The following is a 14,841-nucleotide window of genomic DNA, read 5'->3' as shown; positions in this document are numbered from 1 at the left end:
GGAAGTCGGTCAAAGGTCATAGACTCGTTCTGATAAGAAATCCAACATGGACGGAAGTGTTACTGAGTTGAGGAGGAGACACTGTGTATTTATGATGTATGGCGTTTAGATGACCGATGAAAGTGTGACAATGTCGAAATTTCTGTATTTAGCAAACAAACAAAACATTACTCGGAAAAACATAGCGGCAGCTGCAGTCGTGTGTTTAGTTGCAGGCTATGGAGCTAAAAAATGCTGCCCGGAGATGAAGAAAGCTCTTGGAAGGCTTCTTGGAAATGGCGATTCCACCGACAAAGAGAAAACATTGTCACTGAACAAAAGTTATCGGGAAGCACAAGGGAAAGCAAAGAAGTCTACACCCACCGTCAACAAAAGATTTTATAAGCAATTAAGATACCTATTGAAAATCGTTATTCCCGGACTTTGGACCAAAGAGTTCGGGATATTGACAGTTCACACACTGACACTGATAGTGCGAACGTTCTTGTCAATATACGTGGCAACATTAGATGGCCGAATAGTACAAACAATAGTCAAAAGGGATGTGAAAAGTTTTCTTCTTAGACTCACTGAGTGGCTCCTGATTGCGATTCCTGCAACATTTGTCAATAGTCTTATACGTTTTCTTGAATGTAAATTAGGATTAGCACTCCGAACACGACTAGTCGATCATGCCTACAAATTGTATTTTAGAAATCAAACTTACTACCGAGTTGACAATTTGGACAGCCGTCTGGCTAATTCTGACCAGTGTCTCACAGATGACATCACAATGTTCACTCAATCGCTTGCTCATCTTTATTCCCACCTAACAAAGCCTCTACTTGATATAGCGTTAATCACCTTCACTTTGTACTCACAAGCTAGCCACCGTGGAGCAAGCTCCAAGTATCCATCCATGTTAGCTTCTATTGTCATATTTTGTACGGTTCACATTTTGAGAATTGTGTCTCCCAAATTTGGCAAGTTGGTAGCAGAGGAGGCAAAGCGCAAAGGTTACCTACGCTATGTACATTCAAGAGTCATTGCGAATGCAGAAGAGATTGCTTTCTATGGAGGTCACAAGGTAAACTTAATGAAGGGTGGCACTGATCAGGTTGGGGAAAACCACCAACTTGCGTATATACCCAAACTAGCCTATTATACGCAAGTTGTAGTATGGATTTATTACTAAAAATAACCCAAATCGCTTTAACAGTAACTTTTGCAAGGTATTATTAAAAATCGCATTAATTTACGACAAGGTAAATAATATTTTGCTAAGAGATGTTGACTGAAAGTATTGGCTACTTAGAAACTTGATGTAACTTTACCGGAAGTATTGCATCTATTTTTGGTACTTTCCCACATGCAAATAAAGTTTATTTTTGCATTTGTATTATGTTTCATGAAAGAATAAATGCGACTTGGACAAACAATTTGAAAAAGTTAAGATTAAAGTGATTTTGGCTATTTTTAGTAACAAATCCATATCCCTATTGGCGTATAATAGGCGAGTTTGCATATGATACGCAAGTTAGTGGTTTTCCCCGACCTGCTGATTCATACGGTTCAAATAATTAACTAGTGTTCAGGTTAGTGTTAAGTGTTTGCATTTAAGCCACCCTGACGTCTATTTCATATCAAAATTGAAAGGGCCCACACTCCTTTTCCAGAATTAATTTGAAATAATCTGAAAATGACCCCATATATAATATAGCTGTAGCCTGTAGGTGTTAACAGGTTAACATTCAAATTTTGCTACAGGTTTCTATATATATGCAGTCTAATTTTTGAGAGAATATATTATGTAATTTCTAAACTACATTATAAGGTAATAACAATTGTGTCGAAACAGAGATATATCCTTAACCTCAGACAACAGTTTTTCAGAAAGTGAACATGGTAACTAGGTCTATCATCTGCTACTGCTTCTAATCAGTATTAATTTTCAAATTTCTGATGCACAATAGCCAAATTTTATTGTGCTAATCTCCCTTTACTTTGTTAATGAATTCCTGATCAATATGCCTATACTGTACATACCGGTGAATGCTATGTACATGTTTTGCAGTTACCATTTTTTCAATACAGTGTCAATATTATGCATCTATTGCACTTGTATTAGGGAAAACTTTTGTTTTTGCAGAGATGAATCATGTGTCGCGACAGCAAAGTTAAACTTCAAATGTTTCAACTTCCTTAAATACTGCAAATGTTTCAACTTCCTTAAATACTGTTCATTGTTTGTTTGAGTGGTTTAACATCTGCTTCACTACCGTTATACTGTTAATTAAAATTTTGTATGATTATATCACAGTACAGCAGAAAGTAGTAAATACCATCAAAGTCACTAGTTCCTTTTTTCTTTAGTTTTTATCCCTATTAAAGTTATGTCATAATTTGATTTATAATAAATTCATAACCTGTTTAAATTTCAGATTGAGCAGAACTTATTGCAGACAAGCTACAGACATTTAGCAAAACAAATGGATGTTATTTTCAAAACCAAACTTTGGTACATCATGTTGGAGCAGTTTTTGATGAAGTATGTCTGGAGTGCTAGCGGACTAGTAATGGTGGCTATTCCTATCATATCTGCGACTGGAGGAGGCAAACGCACTGATGGTTGTCTTAATTTACTATACTACTACTAAATGGTTTTAAAATGTTGATACATAAATATTAATGTTATATTGTCAGTTCTAGTAACATATATTAATCTAAATTAGCACATGGTTTTTGACATATTGATGTCATATGCTGTTCACTATGGTATATATGAATATATCTATTTTGTGGTGCTGTCAATCAAAAGTACATCACTTTAAAAAGAAATATGATTGACAATAAACTGTCAGCCATGAGATCTTATTAGCATTTGATAGCATTTAAATGGGTGTTGTGCGGGTAGGTGCGAGTCTAAATCTCTACAGACCTTTAAACAAGGTCTTACATTAATTGTATAGAAGTGTTTATCTCATTTATTTTCATGTAAAAGTATATATACATTGTAGATTTTTATAGAAAGATCATTAGATCAAAATATATTGTTAAAATTAGCTACACCAATATAGGATTTTATTGGTAGTTCAGTGTACATGTGTTGAGTTCTGTTGTAAGTATGTACAAAGATAGATTTCCTGTAAACTTAATATTATCTGTCATTTTTACAGATGAAATTTAAAAAAAAATGCTTTTCATTCTTTAATGCTTTTCTGGTAATTATATTTTGATATTTGTTTATACATTTATTCAGGTAGTCACGTAGATGATGACCCAGATGGGGGAGTGGGAGAGAGGACAAAGGCCTTCACTACTGCAAGGAACCTCCTCATCAACTCCGCAGATGCTACTGAAAGGCTGATATCTTCATACAAGGAGGTATACTGTACTAACATACAAAGTTTTTAATCCACACTTTAACAGGAAGCAGGATGAAGGTGGTAGGGTGGTGTTAGTTTCTTGACAGTCAAGAATATTTCAATTACTGATAAAGATTTTGAACTACCCAGTATATATAAATTTAGAATGGTTTACATATTAGGCCAAAAAAAACTATATAGTCTGTTTAGGGTTGCATGGGCAAAAAAACTAGGGTAGGTAGGTCAGATTTTTTTTGTTTTTTGTTTGTTTGTATATTTTTGGTCATGTGATTATGACCCTACTATTGTATGTAAAACAAAGAATTACATAAACAAGGTTCGTTTGGAGGCAAATTGTGCTCCATATGATGACATTTAGCGCCAACACGGAGCTGGAAGCCATTTTGAAAGGCAAGGAACCTTCTAAAATTCGAAAAATCAGCGGGTTTTTAAAAATTAAAAATAAACCCCAGGCCCCGTCCCCTACTTGAAATGCGATAATTGTTAGATTCCCCCGGTAATCACCAACCAAGTACATCATACAAGATACAAGATACAAGAATTTTTATTTAGAGTCGTGTTTGTAACAATGCAACTTTAGCTCAGAAGAGCTATTCTCATGACTCAAGTCAAGTGACCCCCCACCACCCAAACATATCTAGAACAACCTTCCAGATTCAATTCTTGGTCGCTGATTTGGAGTACAGTAAATAGACAGTATACTTACACAATGTTATACCCATATCTATGCCATGTTAAATTCAGATTAGTTGAATTAAAGCTTGCATGATTTCAATTCACTCCACGTGCACGTGCATGCTGAATTATAGATGGTGAATGTTAAATTAAATAGTTTTCATAGTACTAGGTCTACAATTATTACATGTTACTTTAGCAGGTTTTATTATGGATGGTCAATGTTTATGAACCAATAGCAAATGTTGAAAATCCCCACCTTAACTCATTCACCCCTGAAATTTCATATTGAGCTATTCCAACCTTTGAATTGGAAGAGTTCAAATGTGTCTTCAGGGGTGAATGAGTTAAGATAATATAGGTACCAAAGAATATCATTGTACTTGTTTACTTTATTTGTGGGTTTTTTTTCAATTGAACTTATATACTTGAAAAAGTTCATAAAATTGAATATATTTACAGTTTATAAAAGCAAGATGAAAGAGTTAATTATCATGTTGCTGTGATTAGTTTATTTATGTGTGTTCAGGTTTAGGGTGTGTTAGTAAGTGTTTGCTTCTACAGTATAGAATATTTACTTTTGTTTATAACAGATCACAGAGCTTGCCGGATACACATCCAGAGTTTCTGATATGATAGAGGTATTTGAAGATGTTGGCTCAGGAAAATATCAGAGAAACACTGTCACTAAAGTGGGAAAAACAGTAGCTCTGGACCATGTTAGCGAACCTCTGGAAATCAAAGGTTAGTTTTTCATCACTTTACCACCAAAACATACACATATTACGTCGACTGAAAAACGTATTAAATCTAAAGCAGTTATGTTATCCTGTTATTGAGTGTTTGCCATGATAATAAACAAAGATTTGAAATGTAGATTTTATAACTTTGGTTGTAGTGACAGTATTCTTGTACAGACGTATAAGGGAATTACAAAGAAAGCACTGACTATCCTTTTCACTTTAATCTAACTTCTCTACAAGAAAAGGAGACTTACATTGAATGTAGTAGTATGCATGAAGCTTGATTTTGGTATAACATTTAGAGCTTATACGTATATATAAGGTGGATTCTATATGACAGAATTTGAATAAATTGACTTTAATTCACAACATCTTGGTCTTTTTTTTTCAAAAACCATGTACAAATGTTATTAAACAAGGTCTTTGATAAAGCATATTAGGTATTTGTTAACTTTTTTCAAAAAATGTTCTTTTTATTTAAGATTCTACAGCAAAACCCTGTTACCATGGTAAATTTAAACTTGGCATGAGTTGTCTATTTATTTCTATTTTTATTTAATTGACTATTTTCATTTTGAAACATTTAAGATACATAAAAGAGCAAAGCACATGTTTGTAAGCAAGATGTGTATTAATAGTGTTGTTGATGTGTATGTAATTATCTTATTATTTATAATGACAAAGCAAAACTTTAACGCATCTGGCACAAAGATTGTCATCCATCAATGGTAATATTTTCTTTTACAGAACAATAAGTTTGGGGTATTTTGTAGGTAGTTGTCTTAAAGAGTTATTCATTTTGTTCAAATAAATGGGCTTGACCGACTCTCAAAGTCACTGGACTCAAATGTATTAAAACATATGCAGATCTATGAAGGCAAGTAGAATAATACATAATGTATTGCAGAAGATTATCAATTTGTTACCAACTTGTTCAAACAAAATACCTTGACCCAAAGGTGTTATATACTTTTCTATACTTGGTGGGGTTTGTGGTTTTCAGAAAGTTGACTGCCTAATCCGAGTTTAATTATGTTGCCACCTTTATTTTCACATAGATAAATCTATCTTCGTATGTGTATGACAATATTAAACCTAAACTAAACCTCCTAGACAGCACTTAAAGATATTGAATTTCATAAAAGCTCAAACCTGACACTCTGGGGAAAATTGAGATTGTGCTTGAAATATGTTTTCCCTTTTTTTACAATAGAGTGCTTGAAACTAGACTTATTTCAATGCCAAAAAAAAAGAAAAACTAAAGTTGTTGGACATTATTAGTAGCGAAGATGATTTTAGTATAGCAGTTTGTGTGATTGGCTGATTGTGTGACATTTCTAGTAGCGAAGATGATTTCAGCGTAGCAGTTTGTGTGATTGGCTGATTGAGTGACATAATTAGTAGCGAGGATGATTTCAGTGTAGCAGTTTGTGTGATTGTCTGATGTATGACATTATTAGTAGCGAAGATGATTTCGGTGTAGCAGTTTGTGTGATTGGCTGATTGTATGACATTATTAGTAGCGAAGATGATTTCGGTGTAGCAGTTTGTGTGATTGGCTGATTGTATGACATTATTAGTAGCGAAGATGATTTCGGTGTAGCAGTTTGTGTGATTGGCTGATTGTATGACATTTCTAGTAGCGAAGATGATTTCAGTGTAGCAGTTTGTGTTATTGGCTGATTTAGTGACATTACTAGTAGCAAAGATGATTTCAGTGTAGCAGTTTGTATGATTGGCTGATTGTATGACATTATTAGTAGCGAAGATGATTTCGGTGTAGCAGTTTGTGTGATTGGCTGATTGTATGACATTTCTAGTAGCGAAGATGATTTCAGTGTAGCAGTTTGTGTTATTGGCTGATTTAGTGACATTACTAGTAGCAAAGATGATTTCAGTGTAGCAGTTTGTATGATTGGCTGATTGTATGACATTATTAGTAGCGAAGATGATTTCAGTGTAGCAGTTTGTGTTATTGGCTGATTTAGTGACATTACTAGTAGCAAAGATGATTTCAGTGTAGCAGTTTGTATGATTGGCTGATTGTATGACATTATTAGTAGCGAAGATGATTTCAGTGTAGCAGTTTGCGTGATTGGCTGAAGTTACTAGATTGTGTGACATTTCTAGTAGCGAAGATGATTTCAGCGTAGCAGTTTGTGTGATTGGCTGATTGAGTGACATAATTAGTAGCGAGGATGATTTCAGTGTAGCAGTTTGTGTGATTGACTGATGTATGACATTATTAGTAGCGAAGATGATTTCGGTGTAGCAGTTTGTGTGATTGGCTGATGTATGACATTATTAGTAGCGAATATGATTTCAGTGTAGCAGTTTGTGTGATTGGGTGATTGTGTGACATTACTAGTGGCGAAGATGATTTCAGTGTAGCAGTTTGCGTGATTGGCTGAAGTTACTAGATTGTGTGACATTTCTAGTAGCGAAGATGATTTCAGGGTAGCAGTTTGTGTGATTGGCTGATTGTGTGACATTACTAATAGCAAGGATGATTTCAGTGTAGCAGTTTGTGTGATTGTCTGATGTATGACATTATTAGTAGCGAAGATGATTTCAATGTAGCAGTTTGTGTGATTGGCTGATTGTGTAACATTACTAGTAGCGAGGATGATTTCAGTGTAGTAGTTTGTGTGATTGGCTGATTGTGTGACATTACTAATAGCAAGGATGATTTCAGTGTAGCAGTTTGTGTGATTGACTGATGTATGACATTATTAGTAGCGAAGATGATTTCGGTGTAGCAGTTTGTGTGATTGGCTGATGTATGACATTATTAGTAGCTTAGTAGCGAAGATGATTTTAGTATAGCAGTTTGTGTGATTGGCTGATTGTGTGAAATTACTAGTAGCGAAGATGATTTCAGTGTAGCAGTTTGCGTGATTGGCTGAAGTTACTAGATTGTGTGACATTTCTAGTAGCGAAGATGATTTCAGCGTAGCAGTTTGTGTGATTGGCTGATTGAGTGACATAATTAGTAGCGAGGATGATTTCAGTGTAGCAGTTTGTGTGATTGACTGATGTATGACATTATTAGTAGCGAAGATGATTTCGGTGTAGCAGTTTGTGTGATTGGCTGATGTATGACATTATTAGTAGCTTAGTAGCGAAGATGATTTTAGTATAGCAGTTTGTGTGATTGGCTTATTGTGTGACATTTCTAGTAGCGAAGATGATTTCAGCGTAGCAGTTTGTGTGATTGGCTGATTGAGTGACATAATTAGTAGCGAGGATGATTTCAGTGTAGCAGTTTGTGTGATTGGCTGATTGTGTGACATTACTAGTGGCGAAGATGATTTCAGTGTAGCAGTTTGCGTGATTGGCTGAAGTTACTAACAACTTAACAAGCATGACATTTTCAAATAACCTTGCTCAGCTGCTTTGTAATCTTACTCTTTAATTTAAGCCTGTTGCAGTAGCTGTGGCAAAAAAATGATTTATTAAAGCACCTTGGTGATATTTTATATGCATGACGAATAAAATGATGAATTTGATAATCATATAACAAATGTATTTTGGATTGCTTGTAAAGTTTATTTTTCTGTGAAAATTATCGAAAAAACTAACAGGTATTGCCATTGTCGAAGATAAACAAAATAATGTTTGGTTCATATAAATCAATCAATTGATCAATTGTTGTGTTAGTAATATGTATGTGCAAAAATATTATACAGGAGAGCTTGTCACAACTGATATTATAGCATGCTTCTTGTGTGTGTGATTTATTCATAATCGTCTTCTTGCAATACATATCCATAAAAAGATGTTCAACTTGTGGCATGCAGATTATTCACGCCATTTAAGTATGCATGTATACAAATTGTGTTTGTAGAGTTTTAAATAGTACTATATATAGAGAATGTGCTTCTTCAACATCTGCATTTATCAAAATATCTGACAAGACGGCAATTTACATTTTGTATTAATTTGGGGGGAAAATAAATTATTCCCGTGTGCAAAATCATTATTGGTTTAAAATTACTGTGTTTCTTGAATAAGCAGATCTGCTAAAAACATGTAGCAAGGACTATGCAAGATTTGCCCCTAGCCCACTTATATGTATGTATTGTAATTTAACATGTATGAACAAGAGGATTTGCCACAGAAATATATGAGTATAAACCTTGGAATAATCTAGATTCAACTTTCTCTTTATGATTAGTAGGATGACCCTTAATGGAGAATTTCAATTGAGATAAGTTATAACATAAGGCTATGGTAACAGTAAAAAAAACATTTCTAATGATATTTACATTCATTGCAGGTGAAGTTGTGGATACAGAATCAACAATAGACATTCAGAACTTGCCAATCATTACACCAAATGGGGATGTCATTGTAGCTAACCTCAACCTGAAGGTATGGCCCTAGTCTTCACCAGGTATATTGTGTACACCTTAAAGGTATCATTGTAGCTAACCTCAACCTCATATTATGGCCTTGCATTCAACATCATCTGTTTGTACTGAGCGATGATCCTGTCATTATCTTACTGGTACTTCAGCTGTTGTGACAGCACATGCTGAGATAAAAAAAAAGTTACCTTTAAATAGACCAATGTCTTGTTGGAAAAGGTATTTAGTAATATGTAGAGAAAATAATCACTACACCACTGTATGAAGAAATCTCAACCAATAGGTTTTAATTTCTCTATCTTACATGGTAATTGGTGCTGGATTCTCTTAAAGTTTGTCTCTTGACATTTACTGAAGTAGTAGTGGGGGGCTACTATTGAAAATAGGTTTCATTACCGAAGCTGAAAGGTTATTTGGAGTCATCAGAAAAGAAGTTGTATTGGACCTTTAGGGTCTGTTGAACTAAAATAAATAAATGAAGTAAAACATTTTACAGTAGACTGGTTTAGCCTGCTTGCTATTTACACACAGACTATACCACTGCCTAACAATCAGAATTGTATCTGACTTTAGATTATGATCATGTTGATAACGCAATGAATTTTGTCTTGTTAATATTGTCATGGTCCATAGTGATCTATGATTGATCAATTTACATTGAATATCTTAACAAAAGTTTTTTTTATTTATACACTAATTGGTGAGGAAATAGAAAAGATCTAGTTCATTTTCTCATAAAACCTAAGGTTTCTGTAGTAAAATTGTAACAAGTTGATATCCTGAAGCATTTAATGGAGGGAATCCATTTCATTTCACCCAGTACATGCACAAATGTATCACTTAATGTTTGATTAGGAGAGTATTTCCAAGTTAATTCAAATAGGATGTTACATGTAACACACTTAATATATTGATTGTTTCAGATTGAGAAAGGAACGCATTTGTTGATCACTGGACCAAATGGGTGTGGCAAGTCATCTCTGTTCCGTATACTCAGTGGATTGTGGCCAGCATATGGTGGGAAACTCCTCAAACCCCCACCCAGCACAATGTTTTACATTCCTCAAAGGTAACAGTTATATTTATATGCTTTCTATGAACATTATCCTTAACTTGATGGACAGTGCCATACCTGTACTTAATATTTAAGTAGCAGAAGCATAGCTGGTAGCTTTTATAATTAGAAAATTGAAATATAGTGTCATGTGATAGGTTATACATGTTACCAGTACTCGTAAGTTGGAGTTTTAATTTTACAAGGTGATTTCTTATTTCAATAAAATTGTATATATATAAAACTGCAGGTATTGGTTAATGGATTTTATTCACAGTTATCTCCCTTTGATTAGATATTTTTCTAGTTTTCTGCATCTGACTTAAGAATGTCTCGTGTACTATGTACGTAACATTTTCCTCTCTGACATGTTGCAGGCCCTACATGTCTCTAGGAACCTTCCGTGACCAGGTGATCTATCCTGACACTCTGGAGGAAATGGTAACCAAAGGTTATACCGATTCAGACCTGGAGAAAGTCCTAGATATTGTCAATCTAAGACCGATAGTCGACAGAGAAGGAGGTTGGTAGTATGTCTAGTACTAGTAGCATACTCGTGCACATTGGTGCGAAAGATTAATGTTTGAGAGGGAAAAATAAAAGGTTACACATCAACCTAATAAAAATTGAGAGTATGGGGTATTCATGTGGAGTATGAACTTCCACCTCACTCCCAGTTAGAACATGTTCCTCCTTTAGCTAAAGTGTGCAAGCTAGCAATGATCTATCGTGCAAACTAACAATGATCTATCGTGCAAACTAACAATGATCTATCGTGCAAGCTAACAATTATCTATCGTGCAAGCTAACAATGATCTTTCGTGCAAGCTAACAATGATCTATCGTGCAAGCTAACAATGATCTATCGTGCAAGCTAACAATGATCTATCATTTGTCTACAATCAGTGAATGTAAATTGACCACAATCTTCCTGAAGGTGTGTGGATTACAACTGAATTTGGTGAAAAGCATGTATTCTATCGCCTACAATTGTAAAAAAGTGACAATTCAACCTCCTGGGACGGTTGTGCCCAATACATACAGAGTAATTTCCCTTTGTTTATTGTGCCTCTGTACAAGACATATCTTATATCCTCGGTTGTCACCTAAAAGTGCCAAACTTGGTATGCGAGTAGGTTGTTGGTTGGCAGAGTATCGCACACTAAAACCCACATTACACGTCTCGTATGTATATGTAGTTATGGCTGCCAATTGTTTGCTGATTCCAACGTTGTGTGGGTTCCAATCTCACATAATTCGTCATCTGCCAGATTTTGTGAGTACTTCTTTTGGATGGTAAAATATCCTGGCATGTGACCCTGTAGATTTATGATCATGTTCACTGTCTAGTTGCTTTGGATGGAAGGGAATTCTTGTTACCTACAATTACAAAATTGTGTATGCCAGTTCCTCTTGGGATGGAAGAATGTAGCTAGTATACTGAAATAATAATATATTCCCGCGGTTCGGAGAATAGCGGGAATTATTTGTCTTATCGGTTCGATACGGATATTGCTGAGTGTGCTAAGCCAATCGGATTGACTCTGTATGTAGCACGTGCGATACGTGTAAGCGTATCGTGTTCGTGGGTCATTTCCTAGCCGCCTTTCCAGCGCGACGGTCATATTAAGTTTTATTAATAATATATATCTCTTGGCAGGGTCAGCGGATTAGTTTTAATTTTAGACTTTGATTTATTGATATTGATATTTGTAGGATGGGATGCTCACGGGGATTGGAAAGATGTGTTGTCTGGTGGAGAGAAACAGAGAATGGGAATGGCTAGGATCTTCTACCACAAGTAAGAATTGATAGATATACAGGCCATCAGGTTTGTGTCTGCCTTTTGGGTAAGGTGTTGTGGACCCTATTCACAATGAGGAGGGTAGGGCATTTTACCCATCTCTTCACTGTTAATTGGAATTAATTTCTCTCCTGTGAAAAGATCAAAAGTTTTGCAATGATGAAATATCATTACATTAATTTCCAATGTAGAATGAAATTATTTTATATATACAAATGTATATATTACAGTTTTTTTTTTTATATATCAAACCACAGGGGACCTGAATGTTTGATATTCATGAAACAAAACCTTGCCATAATGACACATGAATACTTGCTAGTAATCTTCATGACCTGCACAGATTCTATTATTTTGGATCTCCTGCATTTGCATTACTTATCCATGCATTGAAAATGTTTTAAGAATCACCTTTTTTATATCTTTAAATATTATACAACTCCTCGCGAAAGAAATATTGATATTTAAAGGCAAATTTTAATGTATTAAATGCCATACTGCTGATTGTAAAGGCTTGAAAAGTTGACATATTGAAACGACCTGCAATTAGCAGGCTTGACCTGTACTGCGACCATCTATTACTCCCTCTACATTGTTGAGAACTTCACTGGTATCAGTTGGCATGTTTTACTGTACCATTGAAATTTCGTTCCTTGATTGTTTTGCAGACCTCATTTTGCACTCCTGGATGAATGTACCAGTGCTGTGTCTATTGATGTGGAGAGCAAGATCTACCAGACCGTGAAGGATTCTGGTATCTCCCTGATGACAATCACACACAGGCCGTCACTCTGGTGAGCCTTAGTTCATGTTTATATCGCAGATCCAGAACAGAAATAGAATTTGTAACTAGTGTGTAACTGATAAGACTATCTGTACTGATACTAAGATGCAACTCCTGACGGATATTGTATGTGGGTAAAAAATCCACATTATAATGGTAGTTGTGATATATTTAACACCACACCTACCCCACCATCACCACTGCCACCACAAATGAGTGTTTATCGGTTTTAAAATGAGAAGTTCATTTATATCAAATCTTAAGGTTTACCTAATGAAACTGTCTAATGATCTTCTGCGATGAAAATTTAAATGCTTGCCTTCAGAACAAAGTTTTCATATTGCCATGTTAACAAATATAGTTCATCAATGCTATGCATTATCTTCAAATAGGAAATTCCACACCCACCTCCTGCAGTTTGATGGGGAGGGAGGATGGAGAATGGAAGAACTTGACTCCAATACCCGCCTGACTCTTAACGAGGAGAAACAGCGTCTAGAGACCCAACTTGCAGGATTGCCAAAAATGCAGCACCGACTGCAGGAGCTGTGTGGCATGCTAGGGGAAGACTCTGTACTGTTGGAGAAGGAAGAAGAGTCTGACTGACCAAATAGGGACAGGGAGAGCACCCCTCAGATTTGAAACAAAATTTTTATTAGTCATATCAAAAACCAATGCAAAGTTGTTGAATTATAGACATTTGTCCAGAATTTGATGAAGTGTCAGACGTGTTCAGAACATTCAGTGTTGTTGGTGCACTTTTTATGTGATAGTAGATACATAGGGTATTTTAAATCCTTTGAAACACTTGTATTCATTTAACAGTATTATTGTTGTGAACAAATGGTATTTCATGAGTAGATTTTTTTGTTTGATTGTAGACTGTTTTAAGCTATGAAGTCTGAAAGGTTGTTATAAATGTATAATCCATATACAGTGGATTGTCAGTAACCCATCCACCTTTAGCCTCGGCAAATAATGCTGAATTGTGAGATGGCTAGATGAATGGGTCAATATGCATAGCACAAGGCCAGTCTGATCCCTTAAACACGGGCTGGATATTGGGACAACCATTTGAGTGGTGACTGGAGTGACAGTGCCCCCATGTTTATGGTCTACACCACAGGATACTTTTTGTTTTTGCATCATGTCGGGTTGTAAGGAGAAGTAAGATCTTCTGCATGTCACACATTAATTCACAGTAGATAAAGAAGGCTCAAATGCAATATTCCATGCCAACCTCTTGCCAAACACTTCCATTGGTGAAGTGTCCGGTACAAAGAGGTCAATACTTGTATATCACTGATCTCGACAAAATTACTTCATAAACTTGATGTATTTCCAGAGGTAAATTGATTATATAATATTTTCACATTAATTTGCTAAAAGGTTAGAAAACTAAAACAATTAAATTGGAAAATTAGACAATTAAATGGGAAAAAAAATCAAAATAGCAAGGTCCCATGCAGGGTGTAAAAATGAACATCCCACAAGGACACTTTATTAGAGGGTAAATGTGTGACAGTTCTGACAAAATTGGGACATTTGACAGGTATTTGCAAGTATATCTGCATTATATCTGCATGATTTTCACTATTTTATAAAAAAAAAAAAATGAAAAATGAATGGCTTTGTCGCTGTCATCCATTTCTCAAAACCTACATCAGTATTTCCGAGACTAATAGCTGGTATTCTACCCATCTCCATTTGTTCCTGGACAATAAGAAGTTCTTTCTTCACTGTCGCTGGAATATCACACTCCACACAGAGTTAATTTGTGTCCAGGAAGAAGAAGAAGATGATGATGATGATGATGATGATGATGATGATGATGATGATGATGATGATGACGATGACGATGACGACGACGATGATGGTGACGATTATGATGATGACGATGATGATGATGATGATGTGTGTATTATGTGTACCACATTATCACGGTATAGGTTTGGTTTGTTTGTGTTCTACATTCTATGAAAACAGTTCCTGGTGCCTGCTCCATTTAGGCCTTAAACCGCCGACCCAGTGGTGGAAGGCTACAGA

The 14,841-nt window shown here is 35.3% G+C and overlaps 1 protein-coding gene across 2 annotated transcripts; it reads left to right on the top strand.

Moving 5' to 3' along the window:
* The first annotated feature begins 40 nt into the window (after window positions 1-40).
* On the top strand, window positions 41-14,418 carry LOC110465166 (ATP-binding cassette sub-family D member 2-like). 2 transcript variants are annotated; one of them, XM_021520813.1, is made up of 11 exons: window positions 41-1,066; window positions 2,421-2,607; window positions 3,239-3,363; window positions 4,634-4,784; window positions 5,266-5,292; window positions 9,063-9,157; window positions 10,077-10,222; window positions 10,585-10,730; window positions 11,924-12,008; window positions 12,680-12,805; window positions 13,188-14,418. In XM_021520813.1, exons 1-11 carry the CDS (start codon window positions 110-112, stop codon window positions 13,399-13,401), a joined length of 2,259 nt encoding a protein of 752 aa, XP_021376488.1. In that variant the 5' UTR covers window positions 41-109; the 3' UTR covers window positions 13,402-14,418. The 2 variants fall into 2 exon arrangements, with proteins under 2 accessions (XP_021376488.1, XP_021376489.1); XM_021520814.1 differs by lacking the exon at window positions 5,266-5,292.
* Window positions 14,419-14,841: the final 423 nt, after the last annotated feature.

This window comes from Mizuhopecten yessoensis, unplaced genomic scaffold (genome assembly GCF_002113885.1).
Source record: "Mizuhopecten yessoensis strain PY_sf001 unplaced genomic scaffold, ASM211388v2 scaffold11059, whole genome shotgun sequence".
Lineage (NCBI taxonomy): Eukaryota > Metazoa > Mollusca > Bivalvia > Pectinida > Pectinidae > Mizuhopecten > Mizuhopecten yessoensis.
The sequence above is the reverse complement of the archived record's forward strand: the minus strand, read 5'-3'. Positions and strand labels throughout refer to the sequence as shown.